Here is a 27115-nt window from a genome sequence, read left to right as displayed (position 1 = left end):
GTCTATTGTGCTTTTAGAGTAAATAATAATTACTTCGTTTTTATTCAATTATATTGTTTTTGTTTGTGTATTTTACTGTGAACTGATGCACCTAAAAACTGTACTCGTATACAAAAAGTTCTATGTTCTATAACCGATGACACAATAATTGTTCTAAACAGAGAAAGAAATGTCTGCAATGAGTGTCTGCTCCATAGCATTGGGGGTCCGCGACAGTTTATGGAAGTTACAATTTTGTTTGCATACAAATGGAACTTCCTAAACATAAGTTCCTGCTCAATCGTGACCTTTGTAATTCAAGTATTTTCTTTTGTGAATTGTAATTTTTTAACCTTACATAGCTTTAAGATTGTTTTAGATTAAGTATTTTTGTTGATTAAGTATTTCTTTTGTCTTTTTTCTTAGTAGAGTTGCCTGGAAGAGATCGCATGTTAGCGATAGGCCACCCGTTGCACCTTTATAGTTGGTTACTTGTTTTAATTTGGAATGTAACAAGGTTTAAATAAATTAATATTTCAGATATTTTAGTACAAATAAACGAATACGAAATGAAGCCTTTAGAAGAATACATGTTGTTCACTCGCTCTGACTCAGAGACAGTGAATGCTGTAAATGCTCAGGGTGTCAGAAGCGCACAATGCTCAGCAGATTTTGATGAGGCTTGGCCGGAACATGATCAACTAGGAGCCACGCATAATGGCAGTTTCCTTATTGTAAGGCAAAAATGGTTAAAATAAACCGTATCAAATCACAATCTCGTTTTATGTATTGTCATAGAAAAACAGTATCTTATTATATTACGCTCCTAGAATTCAGTCAAATAAAAAGTAATAATATGAATATTGTTGTAACCAGTTGTGTTATTATTGTGATTTTAAATAGCTATGTAAAAATTTGAATATTTCTAATTGACGAAAAAAGTTATAGTGTATTTTATATACTTTTTTCAGAGTGTAGACAAAACTTGGGTGGAAGACCCACCATCGCGTCTCCCTTTCGATTCCCTTCATACACAACCAGACGCCGAGGAAGAAAGTACTGACAGGATATTCATTGCTCTAATTGTTATATTCGTTTGTTGTCTCTGCTATTGTGGTTCACACGTGAGTACACTAAGACTTAACGGTATGATTTTATGAGCCAACCCTAAGATATTAAAAAAAACGTATACGCACCTATTTTAATTATTAGTACTATTTTTTAATTAAAAAAAATAAAGTTAGCGTTATTCTCAGCCTTCTCATAGATCATCTAGAAATATCATAACACTGTTACCATACAAACAAAAAGTCAATAATAATATTTCACTAATAGTATTTAATATTGAGTATAATAAATTATAATTCCCTCAATTAAGTTTTAAATTTAGAAGTACTTCGTATAATCAATTATTTCAATATTGACTAACCAAGAACAACTTTTTGTTGTACTAAATCCAACAAAATGAAAATATTGGTTTATCTGTCACAGCCACCGCCTTATCGCATGCGCAATGACGGGCTTGATTTCGGCCATGTTTTGGCGCCAAATGAATGGCGTGTTGTAAATGTTTTGTATGCCGAACTTCATAATTCAAAGTTACATTGAATTAAATTCTAAATTCTAAATACGCAAAGACAATGAAGACATATTTCAAAGCAAACAACTCATGCTTTTTAAATGTCATTCCGGATTTATAACTTTAATGCCTTGATTGAAATGCGTACGCAAAAAAATCCCTTTTATTATTTTTATAGATGTGGCGAACGCAAAAAGCTTACAAATTGCGCTTAGAAAAAGAGACCGACGAGAACATATTACGAAATAAAGAGAAGGCTACTAAACTACAAGAGCCAAGTGTATCATTCCTACAGGTAAAAGTCTTTGATACAAATAATTTTATATGCAAATAAATTTGAAACTACAAAAAATAAAAATAAATAAATAATAAAAAAATCATGACAATTCCAATTTAGGAATATGTCCGTCCTTACTTTCTTACTTACTTACTTTTAAAGCGCAAATACGGCCCCACATGGAATACTGTTCTCACCTCTGGGCGGGGGCTCCCCAGTACCAGCTCCTTCCACTTGACATCAATATCGGTTCGAATCGTCGATGACCAATCCCTCTCCGAGCGGCTCGATCCTTTGGCGTAGCGTAGAGATGTGGGGTCACTCTGCATCTTCTACCGCATTTACCATGGAGAGTGTTCAGAGGAGTTGTTCGGATTAATACCTGCAGCTGAGTTTCAGCATCGGACGTCGAGGCAAAATACAAAATTCCACCCGTATCACCTCGACGTCCGACGTTCCACGACTGAGCGTTTTTCAAGGCAATTTTTGCCGCGCACCACTGCTATGTGGAACCAGCTGCCCACTGAAGTATTTCCGAACCGATTCGACTTCGGGTCCTTCAAGAAAAGAGCGTACAAATTCTTAAAAGGCCGGCAACGCACTCGCGAGCCCTCTGGCATTGAGAATGTCCATGGGCGGCGGTATCACTTAACATCAGGTGAGCCTCCTGCCCGTTTGCCTCCTATTTTATTAAAAAAAATATATATGGTAAAAAATTGGTAAAAAGACGCTTCCTTGATAATAGAATAGAAGTCTGTTGTTTAACACTCACAAATGTTTAGGATTCAATTTCGACCGCCCTAAACAATTGTTACAACTTGACAGACACAGGGTCCAGAACATTTGATGAAACAAAAAAATATATATGCAATAGATTTCCTATTTATGTATCGATTTTAATAGATCAAAGAAGAGACTGAAAAAGAAGGAGATAAGAAATCAAACGGTGTCGTCATAGATGTGGTGCCGACTATAATAGTTGAGGCTAACGAAGAGAAAGAGAAACCACCAAGTAGGAGAGGCTCACTTAGATTTAGAGGTAATCACTCCACTTCAGCTATTATTACTTTACGTAGTAGATTTTATGCGATTTATGGTATAACATTAACGCCACAGGCGATAGAAATTAGGCGCTCTAGAGTTCGATTGTTGCCAATATAATATTTTTTTTAAACTAAACAGATATGGTGGACAAGGAAATTGCGTGGGTACCGTTAGAGGAGAAAGACGAGACATCTGACAATGATCTTGATGAGAGCTCGGAGGATAGCAACGATTTGGAAGATGAGGTATAACCTAACTTTTTCATATTCATGAAAAATGTGCAAGAGACACCAATATCTATATGCTATAAAAACACTACGTTATATCAATACAATTATTAAATTATGTTTACTTTTTAGGGTAATCCAGACGAAAATAGGAAAGTGCGAATATTAAAGTTTAAAATTGATGAAGAATCTTCTGTTGAACTAACATCAAACGCCTAATAAAATGTTTTACTAATACGAATTTGATTTTAATTTTTGTATTTTCATACACAGTAACACTATTAAATACCTGTACGTAAATTATACCAGTATAATAAATTGGAATAGTTGTGGGGAAAGAGTGGACTTCGCTCCTTTATGGGAAAGGGGGCAAACCTTTTCTACCTTTCATATACGTTGATAGTTAATACGTTTCATACCATTACTATGTACGTTTCTGAATAATAATACTTTTAATAAAAAAGTACCCAATTCAGTTGTAGTGTTTTACATTTCCGTATATAGAGAGGTCTCATGTACACTCCAACATTTTAGCAGTGATCTAATACGAAATTCTTGGCTGGGCACATATAAAATTCTACACATAAGCTTAAGCCACCTAAACAATTAATTGTAAATATAATAATTGTATGTGTTGTACCAGACGACAGACTAAATTATGAAATACCTTTGTATAGTCGGCGTACTCATTTTTATTTAACGAATATCCTTTAATGGTCACAGATATTTCAAAGAATCTCTCGCCATCGTAAATTAAATTAAATTAAAATATAGGAAACTATTATAGTACCTGTATCTTTTCTTTTCGGATGCTGTATGACTAAAATCTATGTGTCAGTTGTCTATGACAGAGTTCTTGTCAAAATAAGCAAAATTACAAATTTGATTATAGAAAATTGTGATTTTAAGTTGTCACAATATGGATGAAATTGAAAAGGAAAAGATATCGGCTTTGCCATCACAACTACTAGTCACTACAATATGCCACCCCATGGAATACGCAAAGGTTTTGATACAATTGGGCTACGAACCTTTACCGCCGCGCCGATCTACTACTCTGTTTGGAAGGCCTGCCATGATATTACCTAATGTTTTTCAATACATCAAGCACATTAAGAAGTCCGATGGTTTCTTTGGATGTTACCGAGGCCTTTCAGCTAGAATACTTGGTTTGGTCGCCTCCAGTCAGCTGTCCTCAAAGGTAATTTATGTTTGCGGCATTGACTTGCCCGAAATGAATGATCCTCCTAACATTGTCAATGATGATGAGCCTAAATTTGAAGACTACTATAAGTTAGCTCGTCGCGATATGATTATGCACAGTGCCTCTGTTGTTGTTTCCTACCCTTTTCATGTGGTAACTGTAAGAATGATGGCTTCATTTGTTGGTAAAGAAGAGGACTACAGCTCTTTAATAGGAGCTATTGTGTCAATATATAGGGATGACGGTATACTAGGATTCTTCCATGGAATAGTACCCAAGTTGATGGGTGATTTGGTTTGTGTAACCATTACTGGGGTTCTGGCATATTATGTTAACAAATATATTGTAAAGACTAAGGACCTGAGATACTATACTGTACCTTTGCTCACTTTTATTACAAGTACTTTTACTTATCCCTTGATGGTTGTCTCCACTTGCATGGCTGTAGTAGGCAGCAGTCTTAAGGCTGGAAACCCACCTGCTATGCCTAAGTATCCTTCATGGCAAGCTTGCTGGAAGGATCTAGTAAGAAATAAGCAGCACAAGAGAGGTTCGTCACTAATCTTTAGATACTACATTGCTCCAATTGCAGCAATACAATAATTATAAAATGTGACTAAAAATGCATTTATCTGTATTTATTCGCTGCATAAGTGTTGTTCCACATTCACCAAAGTAGAGATTTTGACTTCTTGTAGAGAAATGTGTACATTTATTAAATGTAAATAATTTAGTATTAATAAATGGTGTTCTATGTGGATTCTTCTTTTTAATATGTTGTTGAAGGTGTTATTGTATTTCAATAAACATTTTGTTCCTCAATGGTTTATGATTTCTGATTAAAGTTAAGGGTAGAAATAAAACTTCATTTTTAAATTTAAATTTATTTCAATTTTGTCAAAGCTTGTATTTTAACAAATTCATCAACTAAGTCTGTTTTTAAAGTCGCAATGGCTCGTCTATGGATTTGTGGGACAGCCTGGGCATTACCATTTTGAGATTCAAACTCCATGTAATCTAACCAAGTTTGAACACTGTCTTTTCCATGTTGTTGTACTTGGCATTCATAACACTTTCTTGCAGATTTTAAATTAGGTTTCTCCTGTGACATTTCTATATCAACCATAATTTTATGCAATTGTAATTGTGTTGGTGGTGTTTTAATAAAATCTTCATAAGCATCTCTGGCTGCCTTCAAGCCGTTATGTTCATAAATCTTTTGTAAAAACTTAGGTTTCAAAGATAACACAACTATGCTCTCACAAGATTGAAACTTTTTGTATACATTTTTGAACTGAAAGCAAAATAATAGTAATAACATACATAACAATATTTTTGCTTATTTTATTATGGTAGTACAATCAATATTTTTATAGAAATATGTACTTTTTCAATAAGCATTTTACTTACAACTACAGTTGATTCTACATTTTCCAACATAAAATTCCACAAATGTAATAAATCATCCCCCTTCATTGTTTTACTAGCATCTTGCAGTATAGATAGCATTTTACTTTCATTTGTTTTATTTAATAACAACTTTTCTTCCCATAATTCTTTAGATTTAGGGATCTTTACCAGTGCTGTATCCAAGATCTAAAATTGATTTAATTAAATAAAACCATGTTCCCTAAAACAAAATTCCTGCACCAGAGAATTTCACATATTCACTCTTGCTCATACGGTGAAAGAAAATATTGTGAACCTGTACCCCATTGTAGGTAGGGTTATGAGACTTGAGCGGCAATACAGTGTATGTATTGATTACATGAGTAATTTTCTAGTTATAGAAAAATTAACTCAAAAAGGTTTTATTGAAAACAAGTTAATTGAAAAATGTTGCAATAAATTATAATATGTAATTGATTTTCATGAAAATATTTTACTATTTTTGTCAGTCATTGTTTATTCTACTTAATTTTTTACAAACAAAATATGTATTTATGAAAGAATTTGGATGGAAACACACCTCAATAAAATCATCTTTTGATATTTCATCTTCTAGTTTTAGAAAAGATATCCCAAATGTGTACATATCATTTGATAATAATCCATTTTCATGGCCATAAGTCCATGCATGCTTTACAACATTTATCTTTTGGTTATCTGTACAAATACTATCATTTAATCCCAGTAACTGGTGAATGTATTTTGTCCATAACTGTTCATCTGGAAACTGAAACATTCATATTTTTATGGAAAAGGTATACGGACTTTATAAGTAGTTTAGTACTTTTGTGAAGTGGATGCTCCTAGGAATAAATGTTACCAAATATTTTGGATATCTTTAAAAGCCTATAAATACTTCAGCAACAATTAAAGAATTCACAAATATATACAATATCACCAGTAATGGCCGAAAACTTGTAATCATATAACCTCCTTTTCAATAGAAGAACAAATATATGTGTAGGTAATTTTACCTGTTGTAACGCCTCTTCATAGACAGCTATACAATATCTCAGCTCATTAGTATAATGGTCATTGTCTTCAACAAACTTTTCTATTTCATTCCAGTGATAACCCTTTACACAGATGATAAAAAAATATATAAGTGACAACATAATACAGTAATTCTATTTTATATCAGTCTGCAATATTTTGCATAAGGGAAAAATGTGTGCTTAAAATATTTCAGTGAACTTGCAAGTTTGGTGGAAGCTATATATTATTTGTTAATGTTTAACAACCATTAAAATATTACTCACTGCCTAATCTACCTACATTTCCTTTCCGTTTTAAATTTTAATAATAATAATTATGATTTCTCAAATGTCTTCAATTATTTAAGTATTCTCATTTTACTGGTTTTAAAATACATAATTTTAAATAAATACAACAATGATAATCGAGGCGGACATCGAGGTGATACTGGTGGAATTTCATATTCTGCCTTGACCTCCAATGATGAAACTCATAAATGTTAATAAATACCTCAAGTTCTTTTGATGCTATGTAAACCCATACATTTTTATCCTCCTTTCTTTTCCAAACTTCTTCTTGAATAGTTTTGATAAGTTCATCATTATTATACTTCAATGACAAATCGCAAACTTTAAACAAAAAACTGGAATCGAGAATATTTTTCATACCATTTCTCCAAACCACTTCAGCTCGTCTTAAAAACTTTTCCTGCAAATAAATTATTGCAATACTTGTAAAGTATCATAATCAGGATAGTCTATCATATAGCTATTTTAATAAATCATAAAAAATATATATAATATTGGAAACTGAGATGACTGGTGTTATCACCAAGCCTTATGTCTTGACTCTAAATATTGCCCTAAGTTTTTTAATGCTACCCTTTGTAATAATTTCACCAGTGTGTAATACCTTTACTTCTTCATTCTCTGCACTATTGGCTATTTTGAGTTCAATTTCAAACAGTTCTAAATATAAAACCTCTGCCTGAGGATGTCTATGAATGCCTTTCAAGAGAAATGAACGAGCTGTATCTAGATTTTTCTTTTCTTTACTCTCCCAAATGCTAGCTAGTTGCCACGTTTTAGGTTTGTCTCCATGAATCTAAAAAAATAATAATTATTTTTACATTCCATCAAAGTGGATTATATGATAAGTTTTAATTTATTTTATTGAAATACTCACTTGTAGCATTTGTCCAATAATAGCTGACACTGCATAATCAAATCCAACACTTTTACAGAACTTGATATATTCAAAGTATATTTCTACATCATTTTGGAATCGCATTATAAACTGTTTAAAAACTTTGTTTACACGTTTTGCAATAGCATACTCTATTTCTTTACGTTTATCGACTAGTTTAGTTTGCCTTCTACGCAGTGAAATATCTTCAAGAAGTGTTAGTTCATACGTAATATATTTAACAAAGTCGTCTTTTTCTTTAACTCTTCTTTGTATTCTATATTCAAATTCTTTGCGTTTACGCGAAATATCTCTGTAAATGTGAAAATGGAACAGATATATATATTTAATGCCATAGGCAACGTATGGTTAATTGTTTAGAAAGAAATGTTTTACCTTATTTCTTCCTCGTCGAATAATTCTATACGTCGCATTTGCTCCAACTCATTTATCATCCCTTCAATACGTTGATTAACTAATTCAGCCATTTTTAATGTTTAAACTGTGTATATACTTCAGAATTATAAATTGTTTTTACACTTTACAACGGAAGCCAATGTTATCCAATTAAATTTGAGGTTATCAACACGCCTGACTGTTCTTTTTTGTTTACAAGATTAAGTCAAATATCAACTGACAGTGTACGCTTCTACAGTGTCAACTATCATTTAATTATTTCTGTCACTATAGAGGATTATTACTATTATTATATATATATATTGTTCTATTATTATTATGCTAGACCTTAGATATGAAACAGGAAATTGCTGCCATGCAATAATTGCATTGCCATGGTAATTCTTAGAACATGTTTGTATTTGATTTATTTAGATCCGTTTTTGTAATAATAAATAGGTATACATACAGGACATCCCAAGAATTATTAAGGGAAACTACCTTAAATATCGTAGATAGGATATTTCACTGAAATAAGACATTGTTTTAGTTTGAAAAGTAAATGTGACTGCAATAAATAATTTTCTAAAAATTAGTTGTCTCGCCTGGGAATCGAACCGACTCAAATGTTAGTTATTTCGACTACGTATTTGCTTGTTGTTCTCACGAGAATGTAAAGTAAGTGCATGCTCCTATTTCACCATGCCTACTGCTGATAGAGGTCTTAAGATGTAATCTGGAACAGGATGTAATGGTTGCAGCTCCTTACAAAGGATTAAAAAGAGTAATGAATAGTTTATTTAAAATTCTGGCAGTAAATATAAAATTAGAAGCATTTCATAGAAATGTATTCTTTTGTCGTTTATGAGTATACATTGTGTTTGCCTATCAATGTTTTAATGAAACTGAAAATACTAAGTCATTTCTTTTTTTAAATTAATTAATTCAATCCTTAAAATGCGATCCTCTTGTCTTACGCAAATGTTTTGATTAGTCCACTGCCTATTTTCGTATCATAGGTTAATACTCGGAAATACTAATACTAAGGAAAGCTTGTGCTACGAAGTATTCTATTAAGGGGGGGGGAAGCTATTTGTGAATAGTCAATGCAATCTATGGAATGATAATATCGCTATTTATCAAACGTCGTCGTCGGCAATAAATAAATAATAACTAGCTGCCCCCGCGAACTTCGTTACACCTTAATGTGGTTTTTGTGACACGAAAGAATAATTCGGTCGTCGGTCTAAGTAACATGGTTGGCTAAGCTAACACCAAATATTAAAAAAGTAGAAATAATTGAATTTCACGGTATTTCGTTTACTACAAAATAAATTTAAGTTATACTTTAGCCTCAATAACACGTGGTAATCATGATATTGAATTGTAATATGATATTGATGTGTTATATGACACGTTTGTCGGTTTACCATAGCAGTGCTATCTATTGATTACTTACTCAATCCAGTCGATAAGTATCGACATCTGTTAGAATCTTTTGGAGTTAACAATTATCTGTGACTGTCAATTAATTATAGACAAATAATTTGCAATAAAATAAAATTGCGACTATAATTAAAGATCTAAGCTATCCTCTTTCTTAAGTTGGACCAGACTGCTCACGATGTGCCAAATTAATTTAAAATCGGTTAAGTAGTTTAGGAGTCCATCGCGGATAAACATCGTGACAGGAGATTTATATATATTAAGATCATAATATGTGGGGACTATACACACAGCAATGTTTGTTTAAATATCAATATAATTTTTTTTGACATTTAACTGCAACATTTTACGTTGTACCTTTCTTTTAAAATACTATGTTACTTAAGAAGCATTATTATTTTTGGTAATTTTCGGTCGTTTCGGGTCCCAGACGAGACAAAAAATTTATAGATAATCATTGAATAATTACTTTTCAAAATAAAATCTTCTTTCAGCAAAATAAATCGATATTTAAGGTACTTTTCCTTGATGTTTGGTCTTGGAACGCCCTGCATATGTAAGTATAGTATTCAATAATTAGCATACCCTAATTATTTTAGTTTGGTAGTGTATGGTCAAGTATGTACAGTAATCTAGTTTGTCTTTTTCTGACGGCGGCTCACGAGTATATGTAGTACGATGTAGTTGCTCACTAACTACATCTTAGTTATACCAAAATAAAATATCTCGCAAATTATAGTCTAATATTATTATACTAATTTATAGTCTTTTATTTACTGCCGGGGACTACTACTCCGGCTTCGCACGGACATCCGTCACCCGTAGAGGTTCCTCGTGAATCATTTCAGATATTAGGGAAACAGTAGTAAACAGCAGTAGTTTTTAGAGTTTACCGCGAAAAAACAGAGACACAGCACAGAGGGCTTAGTCAAGATGCCTTAACAGTAGTATGTAGAAAGTCTAAAACTAAATTTGTATGAAATTACAGTTCGCCAATTTTAATGGCCTTGTGTGAATTGTGTTTAGATATATACTGTTGATGGCCTTATTAAGTTCTACAACTTTTTTCTAATCAATCACTTTCCAATCAAAGTCACTTTTCGTTAGACAATTTTCTTCGTCATACTTCCACAAAAAAACCTTTAACTGTTCGGTGCATTTATAGGTAGCGCATCTAAAAACTTACTATAGTAAACTAGACAAAGGATCTTTTCTTGCTGATCTCAAAATGTCTACTGTCTTGAAAACAGTGAAAGGTTGCGGTCTGACAATGGCCCTTAAACCAATTTCAGGTTAACGAGTGAATTGGCAAATGATTGAAGACATTAAAAACATTTTAGAGAACTTCCTCCAATAAAAAACTCAACAGACAAACAAAAAATAGGATTTGTTATAAAAATAAAACGATTTCAGTTTCCTTACAAGCTTTAATAAACAGTTGAAATGTAAATTAGATACTGTATTTACCATCTCAACATACGATTATACGATAAAATATATTTACAAGTCTCAAGATCATTCATAAACACCGCCTTATAAAATTAGTTCTATGTTTATGGAAACTTAAATCACAAAGGTATAACTAATAAATATTCGAAAACTGGAATTTAATAATTCTTCTAATATTTAAAATATTAACAAACTATGTACCACACACTTTTCTTGGCCGGCGGCTGAAATTGAATATTGTCAGGAAGTCAAGTCAGTCAAGTTTTAATTATTGAACGGAGAAACGCAAAACTTGCTAGAACTTGCCTTATCAGAAGATTGCCAGGTATCTTAAAATATAATATATTAATAGTAAACAATCTCATCGTATCAGTTGTTCCGAAGTTTATGTCACATTTATTAAAGTATACATTGTTTAAAGTTACTATACCTTATTTTATTAAGACATTTAGATAAATTATTAAGTTAGCAATCAAATTATCCCTTATAATGGTTAATTTTTATTTACTGGCAATACTAATCATGACAGCGATCCTCATACCGGCCAAAATATGTGGTACTGTAGTCTGTAATCTGTATAGTGCTTAACCTCTAATGCGCAACTAAAAGATATCATATTTTCACAATTTAAGGCAAAATATTTTTTTAATGTGTCCGTGCACTATAATATAGTATGCCTATGACAACAAAACACAGTTACATATTCTAATTTGTATTTTAAGTCACAATTTCGTCTTGAGCACTGTCATATATGTCGAACTTCATACATAAAAGGTTTGACAGCTCATAACTAGATTTAAGTTTGATTGACGCGTTTACATATGAGCCTGTAACTTTTCTAGTCCCAGTCCAGTTTATCTCCCTACCATTGACAAATTTTAGAAACAATAATCTATTACGCAATTGTAATATTCCAACGGTACCTAAATAATATTTATTTCCTGTACTTATAAAAGTCAATCATCTAGCCGTAAACTTAATAAGCCCACCATCACCATGCTCTATAACACCACGCCCTTTGAAGCAATTTAACCAAGTTTTTGAAAATAATTTGAAACTTTCTCGTTCCTCGTCCGTTTTCGAGTTTGGCGTAACATTAATTTCTGGTATACATCGTCCAAAGTCAATCGCGGGTAGCCATACTTGAAAATCGGAGTCTGGGGAGTATTTAAAAATATCCTGGCAACCCTCTAGGTTTATCTGTGGCACGGGCGGTTGGCGTTGAAGCAATTTTTTCAATGTAATAAATGTAAGGAGGTTGCTCTTTAACGTCACACTTTGTAGGTTTTTGGCCCTGCCGAGAGATCTGGAAGAGATAAATATAACATAATTTTAAATTTCTAGTTCATGATTTCTGATTAACCCAAATACATTGTATACCCGTGTCTCAACTCTTATTATGAGTATTATAAAAATAATTTAATAAAATAACTCATCTACAGGACCAGGTTTAATGGTCCTATTAAAAAGTGTCGGTTTTACGATAAAACTGTGAAAAAATGAATGATGAATGACTTGGCAAATATTATCAGCAACTCCATACACGCTGCTTAACAACCTTGCATTCTTAATTATTTACGATTATTATTTTAGTTACCAATATTTCGACCTAATTATTTACGAAATTGACAGTGTTTTCCGCGGCTAGTTCCTTGATACAAAAAATATTATCGAGACTTGTGTGCAATATAGCGCTATAATCTGTTTGGCGATACGTAAGTTTCCATGTCATTTTATATATATCTTAGTTCTTATATTTCATAAGCGTTTGATTGTCCGTATTTTATCATATTTGATAGCATGTATGTACCTGAATATCCTCATAAACTGTCCATCCACCAATTTACACCCGGACAGACTAAACCTTCGCAGTTTTAACTCTTTAGCCGTATCCATGAAGTTCGCCAAACTTCCCACCACATTCCCTTCCGCGCCCACATCATTAAATTCCAATTCAAGCAACACATTAGGATTGAGTATTGTCAACAAATTACTTATAACGACCATTTTCAGATCATTATTACTCAAATCGATCACTTCCATAGTATCAAAGTTAATTTGTGAACCGTTTACATCTTTAAGCGCATTATCTGTTATACCACAGTTACTGAGTTTCAGCGATTTAAGTCGTAAATATTGGGTTAGTTTTAAAATCGATTGAAAACCGTCATCATTTATTGAGTTATGACTCAGGTCTATGTCTTCAATGGCTTGACAGGCCGGACGATTTGATTTCTCAAAAATATTAAGCAAAATTTTAACAGCATCTCCGGTGAGATTATTTTTACTAAGATCAATCAATGTCAAATGTTTCATCGTTGAGAGACTTTCGGATAAATATTTTATGGCTTCGTTATTAATAGTGTTGTTGGATAGCATTAGAGCTGTTATGTGTGTCTGATGGGTAAGTGCACGGAACAACGGCCGGATTTGTGATGGGGGAAGTGTTTGTGTGCCGAGGGCTAGACGTCTGGTTGTGTGACTTCGGCCTACTGCTTGTTGTAATTCCTGGGAAGGTGCTGGAATAAAAATTTAATTAAATCTCTATACTACCGAAATATTGGGTAGAATTTGAATTATCATTTTTGTATAAACTTACGAATTCCCAAAGCATCACAGCACTCCAGATATCTTTCCTCAGCCGGAGACGCTTTCCAATTACTGATGCAAGTGTTCAGCTCCGGAGAAGATAGTACTAGACTTAAAGGATCATCCTCTGATAGGATGGCGCCATCTGACGTCATTAAACTAAACACTGGACGAACTCCTGTTAATCTAAAAGTTAAAAACACTAAACATTGGAATTACCTCATAAAAAAGAAATAAAAGAATAAAGATGAAGATTGAATGAAAAAAATAGGTCTAACTCAGCTTGAAGTTGAACCACCAACACTGATTTACAGTGAAAATAACAAATATTTATAATGAAATTAAAAATATATATATTTAAAAAGAAACAAATATAAGACAAAACAACTAAATGCAACAATGAAAACCAAACCAGCCGACTGACATTCCAAAAGATAACTTATACATTTTATTTTTTAATACAGTGTATATAATTTTGTAAACTAAAAATGCCTTAACCAAATTTAATCAAATTATAACACGGGTCGGTGTATGTAACTTTGGATGTTTCCTTTAAAGTAAGGTTTCATAATTATTTTCCGACATAATGAGTAAATCAAATGAATTTTAAACATTACATAAAATCACACACACACATCAACAAGTAAATTATTAGCACATCTTTGTTAGTATGTAATGTTCGTCGTAGGTTGTAATCCGGTTTAGCTATATTTTTGGATTATCAATAAACTGTTAAATAAATAAATAAATTTAAAAAATGCTGAAATCAAGAGTTTCAATAGGCTAAATCATATTAATACTCACTTATAATACCGCGCCTTGACCTCTTCAACCAGCCAGCTGATTGTCAATTTGTTTATCGTATCCAGCTTCAAAGATATCAGCAGAACTTTATCCTCAACCTTCACTTTGACAGCCGCAGGTGGCAATATCTGCATCGCCCTACCATTTTTCGGCTGGACTATTTTTATTGGTTGTATGACATTCATTGGTTGTACAATACTATTGACGAAATTAAAGCCGTCGTTGGTACCAAAATTATCGTTGGACGATTTTCTTGTAAAGTTAACGGACCCAAAGTTTTCGTTAGAGGATTTTCTAGTAAATGCAACTGGTGTTGATCTGGGATTCCTTTCAAATTCAGTATCACTTCCACTATTGCTAGAGTCTCTTCTCCTTTGGAAGCCCGCTTTAAATAGCGTGCTTTGTCGCTTCCAGCGTTTCTTCATACTCTCTCTGGTGTCTTTTGGTTTATTATTAAAGTCGTTTATCAGATTTCTCATAATCTCATTCTTTGGATTAACGTTTTCATCTCTTTGAAACTGGTCTGAGTCGGAGCTATTTTCACTAACGTCAACTATTTCGTTTAGTCTCGTTTTCTTATTTTTGTTCATATTTATTCCGTTGTCTGATAATGGTTCAATTTTATTTAAATTGTCGATGCTAGTTCTCAAATTATCTATAGCCGTTTTTTTGGGTAAACTATCTAAGGGGTCGGTGAGTTTTCTTTTCTTATTTTTGTTCACTATTCCCAAATCATCGTCTAACCAGTCATCATCTACTTCTGTAGGGTCTAATAACGCAGATTTTTGCATTTTCTTGTCTTTCTCAATTGGCATATCAATGTTTCTATTTCTTAGAGCAGATATAGCATTTCTATATTCTAGTACACTTGATACATTGTCTTTTTGTATCTCCTCCTCTGATTGTGAGTCGTCTGATGGGAAAGCGGTTTGGTTTCTGACATTCTGCGATAAATTAATTTCTGTATCGCTGTCATCGTCAATAATATTCCTCCTTTTGAAGATTGGGGTCCCCAAATCTTTAGTTCTCGTTTTAGAAGTGCTAGGTGGAGATGTTTCTTGTACACGTTTGACGGGTGTTTTAGATTTGGATCTGCGCAGAATATCGGTCGCTTTATCTGCGACGTTATTAATTTTATTACATATATTATTATATAAAAGTTCCTCGTCTTTAGTTAGGATTGTGCCCGTTCGCCATTTTTGTAGAACACGAGATGGCGTTTCGCCAAAGTCAGTTTTAAGAGTAGGTATTGCTCCTTTTTCGAGTAAAAGTTGTACAACTTCTAGGTGTCCATTGCTTGCGGCGTCGTATAGAGGTGTGATGCCTAAAAGTGTTAAATTTTAATACAGAGCTTTTGTAACTGGTGATTTTTATCATATGTATTTATATATTTGCTAACAATTATCAGGAGAATAAAAGCCTATTCCTATCATATTCTACCTAGAATTTTTAAATATTGTATATTTAGTCAAATTAAAGCGTTAAATTACAAAAAAGTAAATGCAAAAATATATGAAGCCCGCGATGTAAAAAATGAACTTTCATGAGGAGTTTTACTTTAGTTCACGCTTTTAGATAAGATTATACTACTTAGTACTACTTACTTTTTTACAACACTATTAAGGAATTAAAGTTCAACAGTAATCATATTGATAATATGAAAGTGTGCATTATGTGAATAATAATTATATCAGCTCGCATAGCGACCACGCCGGAACTCTAGTTACCATACAATATGTTTGTCCAGTACAACATTTATATTATAATATAATATAATATTCTAGTTTCCGAGTACAATAGGTCGACATTATATATTCATAAGATAACAGATGTGACACTTACTTTTAAGAACCAATAAATAAATTTACAGTTTTTGCCTCTTCAACGTCGCAACCGCTCTACCCCCAATTTTATGTTAGTACCGGCAAACTTCTTGAGCATTAAACAAAAGAGTGGGGGAAAGTTTGCGCATCATACACAGCGCGGGACACAAACGCCAACTGATTTACCAATCACGCGATCGACACGCCACTCTCCCGCAAGGATATTTGTTCAAGATGTTTGCCGGTATCTATATATCTTGTTTACACTTAGCTTCGAACAAAGAGTTTCGTTTATTTGAACTTCCTTTCAACAATCACCACCGAACTTTTTAACACAAAATTTTGCTAAAGACGCTGATGTTTTCGACGAATTTATTACATTAACTCACCATCACAATTAACCCCGCCTCTATCATTGACATTAGCTCCATGATTTATTAATATATTGGCAACTTCAACGTGTCCGTGTATGCACGCTTCGTGTAAGGGTAACCAGCCAGCGTTATCCCTTACATTAACTGGATGCCCCTTCGCCAATAAACGCTCGACTAGCAACTTATTGCCTGATATGGATGCCTGGAAAAGCAAATGTAGAATCTAGTAATTCTTAAAAGACCGGCAACGCACTCGCGAGCCCTGTGGCATTGAGTGTCCATGGGCGGCGGTATCACTTAACATCAGGTGAGCCACCTGCCGGTTTGACCCATGTTAAAAAAGGCCGGCAACGCACTCGCGAGCCCTCTGGTATTGAGAGTGTTCATGGGCGGCGGTTTCACTTAACATCAGGTGAGCCACCTGCCCGTTTGCCCCGTTTTATAAAAAAAGGCTTTTTTTAAATTTCATTTTTTAAATTACTTAATATGTTTTGAAAAAATCAGGGGAAATTGTCCCCTGATTTTTTCCTAAAACCTATCATTCAAGTCTCTTAACTGAACATTTCAATTATTTTATATTATAAATTATTATTTAAAAAAACACTTTAAATTGCGACCTTAAATTGACAAACACAACAGAAACAAACATGAGAAATTAATTAGTAAAACAAACTATTGGCACTAACAAATAATGGAACTTTTGACAGTTCCCTCAACGGACAATGAAAAAGGTCTGTTATGTAATTCTTTAACAAAAATTAATTCAGCTACAAAAGAATTTTCAAAAATGCCAAGTGGCGCAAGTCACAAAAGGATTGGGAAACACTGCTTTAAACAATATAAATTAATTCAAGGTACGAAAACACCAAAACAGTATTTAACCTTGGCAAACACTTAAGGGAGCAAAAATTAATGAATACAATAAATACCAAGATATATATAACATGATAAAAAATATTTTTACAATATACATATAATATAAATACTATAGGTTCAAGTATTACGACACGCAATTTTTGGAAATTCTTGACAATTGAAATGAAATTAGTAGAGGATTTTAATTCAATAATATAATAATTAGTAGAGGGAGATTAAAATAAAATAAGTTCTCTAAATGAAATATTTTTGTAACTTAAAAATTGTTCCTCGGTTATTTAAAAATACTTCTTTTTTTTCATAAAAAAAACGGACCGAAAAGGCAACTTAATTCGAAAACTGAGTCTGTGGCATATCTATTAAGTGAAAATAAATAAATATTAAAACAAATCTAGGATACATACAACATGTAATTGCGTTTCTCCTTTCATATTTTTCTTTATCGCAAATCCTTTTCCTCTCCGCCTTGTTTCGCGTTTCGTCTCTAACGCGTCTTCTTCATTTGTATCCGATAGATCTAAAATATATTTGAATACATAAAATTGTTTAACTAATAATAATAATTATAAAGAGTAATCGATCAAATTGAAGTACGTCTCTTTCCAACGCAGCACAAACCCCATCTCATAGCTAGAGACGAAAATTACTGAAGTTAAAAGAGCGTAAACCGACCAACAATGAGAAAACGCTTTAAGGCTTAAAAAATTTACAGCATTACTTTGAAAAAATCCGTTAGTAACATTAATCACTTATAGGAAAGTAGGTGATCATCGTTCTGTTTCCACGGTCCCATAAATTTGGTTATGCCGGGAATAGAACTTAGGATCTCAATAACGTTCAGGGTCGAGATTTGTTTAGTCCCGTAAGCCAAATTCCAACATAATATACAGAAAGTGAAACTACGTTTTGACATGATGTAATGAATGTTTGTTAATCTATAGAGGCGGTTAATAACAATACATAAAATTTTATAATGAACTAATAAAAATCAATCAAATAAAATTATTACAAAGTAAAATACATTTTCGATAAAAAAAAATAATCAAAAAGTACATACCTGTCAAATCATCAAGACATATGTCATCACCAATATGAGTAGTATCCTCTTCGCAGCCACCAGCGGAACTCATCTCATCTTCGGACCCTTCATCAGAATAACCGAGGCCTTGGAGTTCACTTGTCGTGGTCTCCATTTTATCGATCTCTCCATATGCCTCTTGATATTTAAGCAAATTTTTCAATACTCTGATTTCGTATTTCTTTTTATTCCATTCGCGTGCCTGAAAAATATTGAGATTTTTTCTATAATTACGTGCAGTAAATTTTAGATGAGCAGTGTTGGCCTAGTGGCTTCAACGTGCGACTTTCATCCCTGAGGTCGTAAGTTCGATTCCCGGCTGTGAACCAATGGATTTTCTTTCTATATGCTCATTTAACACTCGCTCGAACGGTGAAGGAAAATATCGTGAGAAAACCGTCTTGCCGTAGACCCAAAAAGGCGACGGCGTGCGTCAAGCACAGAAGGCTGATCACCTACTTGCCTATTCGATTAGCAAATGATATTGAAACAGATACAGAAATCTGAGGGCCAGACCTAAAAAGGTTGTAGCGCCATTCTATTAGTATGTATTCCTTTTAAAAGCAGTATCCTTTATCTAAAATTTAAAAATAAAATTGATTTATTTTAGCTGGGCTTTTTTCTAACTTACCCTGAATTCCAATAGGAGCAGTAAAACACAAATACATATAGTCATAAAAAGTTAATTTACTATCTAAATCTTTAAAACTGTTTTTATCAACTATTTCAAAAATGAACTAAAAAAATCTAGAACCGCACCATCCGACTTATACCCTAATGATTTTGTTAAACATAACAGCAGTTTTTAACAGCATTTTTAACTATACTTTATTAATTCAATAATTACTAGTTAGCAATGTTCAGCGTTTGATCTCAAGAACTTTGAAATTCTAGACACAACTAAATCTTTATATAAACTTTAGGATTTGTATATTTTTGTTAGCTGTAGGATTACGAAATAAATAAATAAATATTATCAATAATTTTGTTTTATTGAGTTATTGTAAAAATACTTACAGCATCTCTAGCCTCTAGACAAGCTTTTTCAATTTGTTCATATGGTTTCTTTGCTAGGAATGATACTTCTGCGATATTGTATAATGTGGTAAATGCCTCCTTTGGTACATCCTTTATTAGTTCATACTCTTTGTAATAATACTGGAGGGCTTCATTGAAACATCCCATATCTTTGTATGTTTGGTACAAACTGTAATTCATAAATAAATATCAACAAATTTAATGTATTAAAAAGACTACTTGGCCTATATAATAAAATGATGAGACTATGGAACATATATTTGTTTCAATCTGTCTGTTCACCATATCATTGACCATTTGATATGTGTCATTTTTGCAGTTATGGGTATACATATTTATAGAATTATGAATGGTGTGTATCTTTAACAACAAACATAAATAATTTCACACTATATTAGGCATTTCAATACTGTAATAAATGATTAAAAAACATTAAATTTGATGATCTTAGAAATTTCTAAATTTTCAAAGTATTTTTTTATAAGTATTTATGTAGTGATAATTCGTCTCTTTTTGTAAAATAGTGGTAAAAGAGTTGTAACAGAGCATGTTTATAAACAATGCATATTTGTAAAAATAGTATTTTTTTTTACATTTTATATAAAAAATACTTTACCTGACATAAATAGGTATCAAGGTTTTTCCGCAGTCACCAGCGAGTTCAGCATGATCCAACATCTTAAGATAATATTCTATAGCTCCAGCATAATTCTTCAGATGACAAGCTCCATCTCCAAGCTTTTCATACAACTTCTTAAAAGTAGGATAATCAGACGGGTCTGTTGAGATTATCAGGTCTTCTGTGTAACACATTGCTGCCACTAAAATAAATAGGATATTTGTTTAGTCTAGGAATAATAACACTTGGTTAGAATATGTGATTGGAGATCTGAATTTAATACTTATAATATATTAAATTCAGATCTACAATCTTTTCCAATATTTTCATAAGTAGCTCTCTTTTACAGATCTACAGAGTACAAATTACTTTTTTACACATAATGCAACAGAACTACTATAAATTAGAAAATATACAATATAGACACTTTTCTTACCAACTCTCAAATTGGTTTCAATATTATCTCTTTCATCTTCATCTGGAGTCTTTAATTTCCACGCTTTATACAATACTTGCTTTGCACTTTGATAGTCAGACATCTTACACAGTATTTCAGCTTTTGAGGATAATGTCTCACATGTTTTTAAAATCTGCAATTTATATTTACATAATATATGTACTCTTTTGTGTTTAAAAAACATGTCTTATTTCTTTTTCAACACTTCTATAAGGTTATAGATAGCTATTTGCCTGCTGATGCTAAACATCTGTTGTTACTTTATCATTGTGAATTTTGCTTCCTATGTGTCAAGTGAAGCATGGTGTAGTACTTGAAGTTCCTAATAATTTGTTTGTAAACCAAAAAGATGATGATTAATCTTTTTAAGTGGCAGAGTATTTCTTGCCAGTTCTATGATTGATTGAGAACTGGCAAGGTACTTTGATTTAGGAACTAAATGTAAATTAAGATCCTCTAATATTTTTTTTAACATTAATATTAAGTGTACTATACAAATAAATTTTGATTAGTGTCTTTGTTTTAATGTTGGTTTATTATATTTAACTAGTATAGGAAATACAGAAGTACTATACCTTATCTTCCAATCTACTTGCAACTTCTAAAGCTTTGTTCAGACAACTAAGAGCCTTTGCATAATCCTTTATTTTATTACAATATAATAATGCTTGAGTTGTATAACAATTATGTAAAACTTCATATAGATCCTGGTTTGAGCAAATTGTTATTGATTTATTGATACAATCTATAGCTTTGTCTAAATTGCCTAAGTGTTCTTGAACAACACCTATGTTTAAGAGGAGCCTAGCTCTCATATCCATTAATTCTGTTTTATTTATTTTTCCATTTAATCTAAAAAAAATTAAAAATATATAAAATACTGTTACTGAGCTTAAATTAATCTTATAGTCTATTTTAATATTTACATTAAATTTAGAAATTATGTGTAAGAACTATCTTCAAATTTGAATTACAACACTATAATTTAAAACCAAACTTAAGAAACATTAACATTGTGTATAAATATAAAGCAAAGAGTATAAAGATATAAGACTTATTTGGAAAATTATAATTACTTCAAAAGTAACTTAATATATGTAAATAAAATTATTACTTTTCACAAAGAACAAGACTCTTCATGAATGCCTTCTCTGCAGCTGTCAATGATGTTTTGGTCTCACTGTTATCAGAAGTGCTCTGTCCTTGGAGAAGGTAGATCCTTCCTAATGTTGCCATAGCTCTTTGTTCTTCTACTAAATTATTTAATTCCTTTGCAACAACTAAAAAATAATTATAAAAAAAGTAATAAGTAATCATTAATATTTAAGTTTTGTTCTGTCTGTCCTGGGCACACACCACCACACCACAAGTATAGTTAATAAAACTATCTTTATGGTTATCTCAAAAGGTACACCACCTGCATTTAATTTCAGCAAAGCCATAATTAATTCAATTAGGTACACTATGCCTTAAAAATCAACATTGAAACAAACACTGAGATGTGTTTAAAGCCCCAATAATAACATAAAACATGGCGATGTTGAAAATACAAACATTGAACTTATATTAGCACAATGAAGTATCTTTGACTAGTGAGTCTAGTAGTTATTAAATAAAAAACAGGAGAGGGAATACCTAAGTGTCGTTCCTCATATTTAAGAGCTTTGTCAAATTCAGCAAGAAGCATGAACATCTCGCCTATCATTCGGTTACAAGTTCCCCACTCCATTCGTAAGCCCAATTCCTTACACACGGCAGCCTCGTTCTTATACTCATCGAGAGCGTCACTATATCTAGTATTTTTGTAGTAATAAGTAGCTAAATCATTGCATGCCTCAGCATATGCACGTCTATTACTTCCGTTCAAAGCTTTTTTCTTCTTCCGAATAAGTTCTGCAACAAGTTGTTAGAAACAATATAGAAGTGTTAGTGAATAAACATTCACATCAAAGTTGATAAAACTAATAGAACATACTTTCTTCTTCCATTATTAATAACTAAATTGACATAATAATACGAATACTTCAAGGATTTTTATAACTTTGTTTATTTTTTTGAAGGTGCGGTTATTAATTTGTTGATTGAAAATTGAAATGACAAATTCATAATAATTTGTTTCGTAGACAGCTGATGTTATATGCTGGTATGACAACTGACTTATGATTAGGACGTTATTAATGTATATTTATTAAACCATGGCATATTGGACCTAACTGACAATGACATTTACAGTATTTTTTAAATATATTTATTAGCAAGTCTGTAATGAAGTATTAGGAGTCTATATTATACATAAGTTTGGTAAACTTAAACAGATTTACTATTCAAAATGCATAACTCTTTGATTGATTTTTACTATTATGTTAAACTGTTATAACTAGGATTATCTCGTCCATTAATGTCCAAGGGATTTAGTATTTCTGACGAAAAATGGGTATTTATTTATTTTACCTGATATTACATTTTCCAAAAGAAGGACCTAAAAAATATAAATTCAACCGAATGCCAAGCTTCAAGTCCGAGGTGAGGCAACCTAACGGCTTACCTCTACTTAATCTGTGGTAACGGCAGTAAGTGAGGGGAAGGGGCGAGATAAGAACGTGAAAAATTACAAAGTGGGGGTGGTTACTGTTTTACTTGTTAGTATTTTGCTTAATTTTTAATTTTATGAATGAAAGAACGTTAAAAATTAGTTTAAGTTATTAAAAAAAGGTTGTGTCTGGAAATATTACTCCGTAGCCGTGAATTGGAGTGAAGATTCGTCACGCGACGACGAAAAGCTCGTATAAGTTGCCGCAGGTATGTTTTGTTTAAACAATAATATTTAAGTAATATTTACAAACTGAAAAATATATTTCTCGCAAATATTTATAAAATATTGGCTTAAAAAAGGAAATATCACATTGTATTTGTAAAGTAACAAAAACAATTAAAAATAAAACATTAAAAAAAAACTAATATGACCCTTTAACATTCATATCGGTAAATACCTACCTAATTTATACCTTTCTTCAGTTTATATAATTTAGGATAATAGTGACAATTTAGAAAAATAATTTACATTTATTGGGCCTATGCAACAATCAGATGTATTAAACTAAACAGTTACCAAAAACAATGTTTAAAAAAAAAAAAACATGAAAAAAATCTTAATTTGATACTTAGTCTATACATAAAAGATGTGCCTTCCCATTTGTTAAATAAACTGTACATAATATATTCATCGTATTATATTAGTGTGATCTGGTCTCTACTCTTATAATAATACATTATAACTTCTCATAACAGTCTCAACTTTTATATTGATAGACTGTAACATTTGTACATTCTAATTATTTTTGGTTTGCTATTCGTATATAAACCTCAATCAGTTCCTGCTTGTTCAACAGTTTTAACAAACTTAGATGATTTGAAATCTCTGTATATAGCTTAGTATTGTGTTAAGATAATTATTTTTTTTCTAATTATTTCAACAACTAAACATTTATAATTACAGTTGAAACCATACTGGTAAATACCTATTTTAACATATTTATATATCTGTTTAATGTATAAACTGAATATGTTCTCTAACTGACCTAATTTTATAAGGTGATCTTTAACACTCAAATGTGTAATTATGCAAGTAAAAAGTTATTTAACAGCAAATAACTTAGGTTCACTAATATTTGTAAAACTCCCTGAAGGCATAGACCCGGTTTTATTAGTAGCATTTAAAATCCTATACACATGACATTTCATGATGAAAAGATGACGATTTCGAATTTTTCGCTTTGTCAGCTGGCACTAGATCAGAAACTAAATCTAGTTACTTAACAAACAATTTCAAACATTGCCTGCATCATGACAGACATTCATACTTTGGCGACGGGTCGGCGCCAAGGGAGGCGCCGATCTGACCTTATGTTAATTGAGATAGATGTATTATGCCTACTTTAATTCATGATATCCTAGTACATAAATGTTAAAAAAAACTGCCTGTTATTTTCGAAAAGAAAAAGTTTTTAACCCATTAAATAAAAAATCCGAAGCAGCAGGACATAAACACAATGAATTTGCAGATTACACAGTATTTTTTCTGTACATGTAGTATTTTATTACAAATTAAAATTTTACTTGTTGGTTCGATATGGCTAACACTCGTAACAGTCTGCGTTGTGTTTTAATTTTTTTATTAAGACGAACGAAATATTATAAAAATCAATTAGAAATGACGTTTAATATAACCCTCGCTTTAACAGAGTAAAGAAATATTGAAACCTTGCAAAAAGCAACAACTGTAACACAACACCACCGTATAACTTCCGTCAGAGCAATAAGTTACTGAAACAGTGATGCAGAAATAGAAAAATCTATTTTCCTCCCTGTATTGGAATCGTTAGGTTCGGGGCAAGTATCGTAAAACGTTCATAAAATAGACACGGAAAAAACTGGGACACGCAAAGGTTGCTTTGACATTATGTAATTTATGTATTTTACACACTCAATAGTTATAGATTTGTCTACATTAAATGGATATTTAGAGCCTTTAAAAGGTGAACTAAACATAGTACGCTTTGTGTATTTAGGATGTAAAAAACGGTAACCATAGTAACATATTAGTCGCATGATCTAGGCCGTACGAGTGTTTAAAATGTGATTTTAATTTAACTTCCTATCCTTGATTGCGTCTGTGGTTAGTGTTGGCAGTGAGGACTGACCTTTTAAATATTTTGTTTGCATTTTAAAGAAATTTATTTGACCACGTTCAGTTGGGTCAGATAGGGTTATCATAGTTACCATAATCAGACAATCCATTGATGGCCCAAATAAGAATGTTAATAATGAATAAGTTTCTTCTATGATATATTATAAAATATTGAAATCTAGCTTATACCTTAGACTACTTTTATTAATAATGAATATAGATTATACGTTGGCCTTGCGACCCAAAAAATGGCTTGGCCCTCGAAATGTGAAACTTCCAGCACTAGTTAGCCACCTACAGCCAATCGTTGGCATTCAGCTGCTGCAATATTAAGATGGTAGTTATAAAAATACCTTAATACGTTAATCAATTCTTAGTAAGATTATATAAGTAGATAATTAAGTTATCTCTTCGTTTAATTTATAGATAGATGATTATTTATAGGATCTTTTTATGACCTAATACGCGTGTAGAATAAAAATAACATTTATATCTCTAAGAAATTTATGAAACATATACGAGTATATTTTGAGATAATCAATGTAATCTTAATCTAAGCTGTATATTATAATTAAAAATAAATTCATCAAAATAGTTATAAATTATTTATAATAGGTACATATTTAGATATTTTTTATATCCTTATCAATCTAATAAAGTAATCGGTAATATTATGTAACACATATTGATTGGATATTAAAGTCCATATCAAGTAGGTATCCTTGTCTTTTTTTATGTAACAGGAGGCGAATGGGGAAGAGGCTGCCGCCCATGGATACTCACATAGCCTGAAGGACCGGAAGTTGAATTGGTACGGAAATACTTCATTGGGCAGCTGGTTCCACATTGTGGTGTGGACGAAGAGTTCCACAAAGAGGATTTATAGCCATCCACATCTGGTATTCGTGTAATGGTAGGAACTATTGGCGTCAAGTACTATGCTAAAGCAAAGTCGTGAAAGTATCTTCCCTCTTGATCGGTGGTGTCAGAGCCAATCTTGTATGGTGAGCGTTAAAATCGCCAAGTATCACGATTTCAGCGGTTGGAATCTTTGCGAGTAGGGAATCTTTAGCCGTTTGGTTGTGCTCGATTAGTCGGTCAGTTTCGTTAATTCCGCTATGGGACCTATACAGTCCGTTAGTTTTCTACTTTCTACATACACTACTGTTAAGGCATCTTGACTAAGAGTCCAGGCACGCATAGAATCGCGGATGGTTATCGCTTTCGACGCGCGGCCAGGTGTTAGATAGGTCCGTTCCTCCAAGCATACCATATCCTCTTTGTCGTACACGTAATCTCCTGCCCGTGGTACAAATGTATCTTCCAATTTTAGCCCTCTAACATTTGTGTTTCTAAGTCTGCGGCGAGTGTCACAATCTAAGTTTGAGAACTGTGAAATTTCAAATTGTGTGATGTCTCTTGAAACTAGATTTGGCTCTGGGAAACGTTCTGGGTACCGACAGAATTCTTATAATATAAGGAAGTTACTCAGTTAGTAGTTTTTCGTTTTGCGAGTCCGAAGTTTCTAAAGTAAAATTGTCGGTAGTCACGAGACGTTAT

The 27115-nt window shown here is 32.2% G+C and overlaps 4 protein-coding genes across 5 annotated transcripts in view; 3 read left to right on the top strand and 1 right to left on the bottom strand.

Moving 5' to 3' along the window:
* Positions 1 to 3421, top strand: part of LOC123710210 (contactin-associated protein-like 2) — a 33218-nt gene extending 29797 nt beyond the window's left edge. For both annotated transcript variants that reach the window (XM_045661976.1, XM_045661975.1), the window contains exons 25-30: positions 520 to 713; positions 951 to 1103; positions 1737 to 1853; positions 2739 to 2874; positions 3018 to 3124; positions 3239 to 3421. In XM_045661976.1, coding sequence (XP_045517932.1) covers positions 520 to 713; positions 951 to 1103; positions 1737 to 1853; positions 2739 to 2874; positions 3018 to 3124; positions 3239 to 3325 — 794 coding nt within the window. In that variant the 3' untranslated portion in view covers positions 3326 to 3421. The remainder of the gene's footprint in view (positions 1 to 519; positions 714 to 950; positions 1104 to 1736; positions 1854 to 2738; positions 2875 to 3017; positions 3125 to 3238) is intronic.
* Positions 3422 to 3949: 528 nt separating this feature from the next.
* On the top strand, positions 3950 to 5132 carry LOC123710417 (mitochondrial carrier homolog 2-like). The gene has a single exon (XM_045662285.1). The coding sequence runs from the start codon at positions 4026 to 4028 to the stop codon at positions 4911 to 4913; it is 888 nt and encodes a 295-aa protein (XP_045518241.1). The 5' UTR covers positions 3950 to 4025; the 3' UTR covers positions 4914 to 5132.
* Positions 5133 to 5186: 54 nt separating this feature from the next.
* Positions 5187 to 22931, bottom strand: LOC123709470 (tonsoku-like protein). Its single transcript, XM_045660858.1, has 22 exons — positions 22844 to 22931; positions 22504 to 22761; positions 21983 to 22148; positions 21444 to 21720; positions 20848 to 21001; positions 20409 to 20613; positions 19772 to 19961; positions 18734 to 18956; positions 18081 to 18193; positions 16816 to 17002; positions 14604 to 15927; positions 13810 to 13985; positions 13021 to 13729; positions 12174 to 12516; positions 8316 to 8407; positions 7920 to 8232; positions 7647 to 7838; positions 7245 to 7442; positions 6734 to 6835; positions 6280 to 6486; positions 5721 to 5906; positions 5187 to 5604 (listed from the first exon to the last, which is right to left on the bottom strand). Exons 1-22 carry the CDS (start codon positions 22854 to 22856, stop codon positions 5194 to 5196), a joined length of 6039 nt encoding a protein of 2012 aa, XP_045516814.1. The 5' UTR covers positions 22857 to 22931; the 3' UTR covers positions 5187 to 5193.
* Positions 22932 to 23443: 512 nt separating this feature from the next.
* Positions 23444 to 27115, top strand: part of LOC123710146 (tyrosine-protein kinase Src64B) — a 68568-nt gene continuing 64896 nt past the window's right edge. Inside the window, exon 1 of the mRNA XM_045661875.1 lies at positions 23444 to 23667. The gene's annotated coding sequence lies outside the window, so the exon portion shown is untranslated. The remainder of the gene's footprint in view (positions 23668 to 27115) is intronic.

This window comes from Pieris brassicae, chromosome 5, assembly GCF_905147105.1.
Source record: "Pieris brassicae chromosome 5, ilPieBrab1.1, whole genome shotgun sequence".
NCBI lineage: Eukaryota > Metazoa > Arthropoda > Insecta > Lepidoptera > Pieridae > Pieris > Pieris brassicae.
The sequence above is the reverse complement of the archived record's forward strand: the minus strand, read 5'-3'. Positions and strand labels throughout refer to the sequence as shown.

Bases quoted from the DNA above. Each gene is read 5' to 3' on its own strand.
- LOC123710417 (XM_045662285.1), top strand. From the start codon at position 4,026: ATGGATGAAATTGAAAAGGAAAAGATATCGGCTTTGCCATCACAACTA.
- LOC123709470 (XM_045660858.1), bottom strand. The intron at 13,730-13,809 runs GTAAGTTTATAC...TTTTTATTCCAG, and splicing joins CTGTGATGCTTTGGGAATTC to CACCTTCCCAGGAATTACAA. The intron at 5,605-5,720 runs GTAAGTAAAATG...TTTTGCTTTCAG, and splicing joins ATGTAGAATCAACTGTAGTT to TTCAAAAATGTATACAAAAA.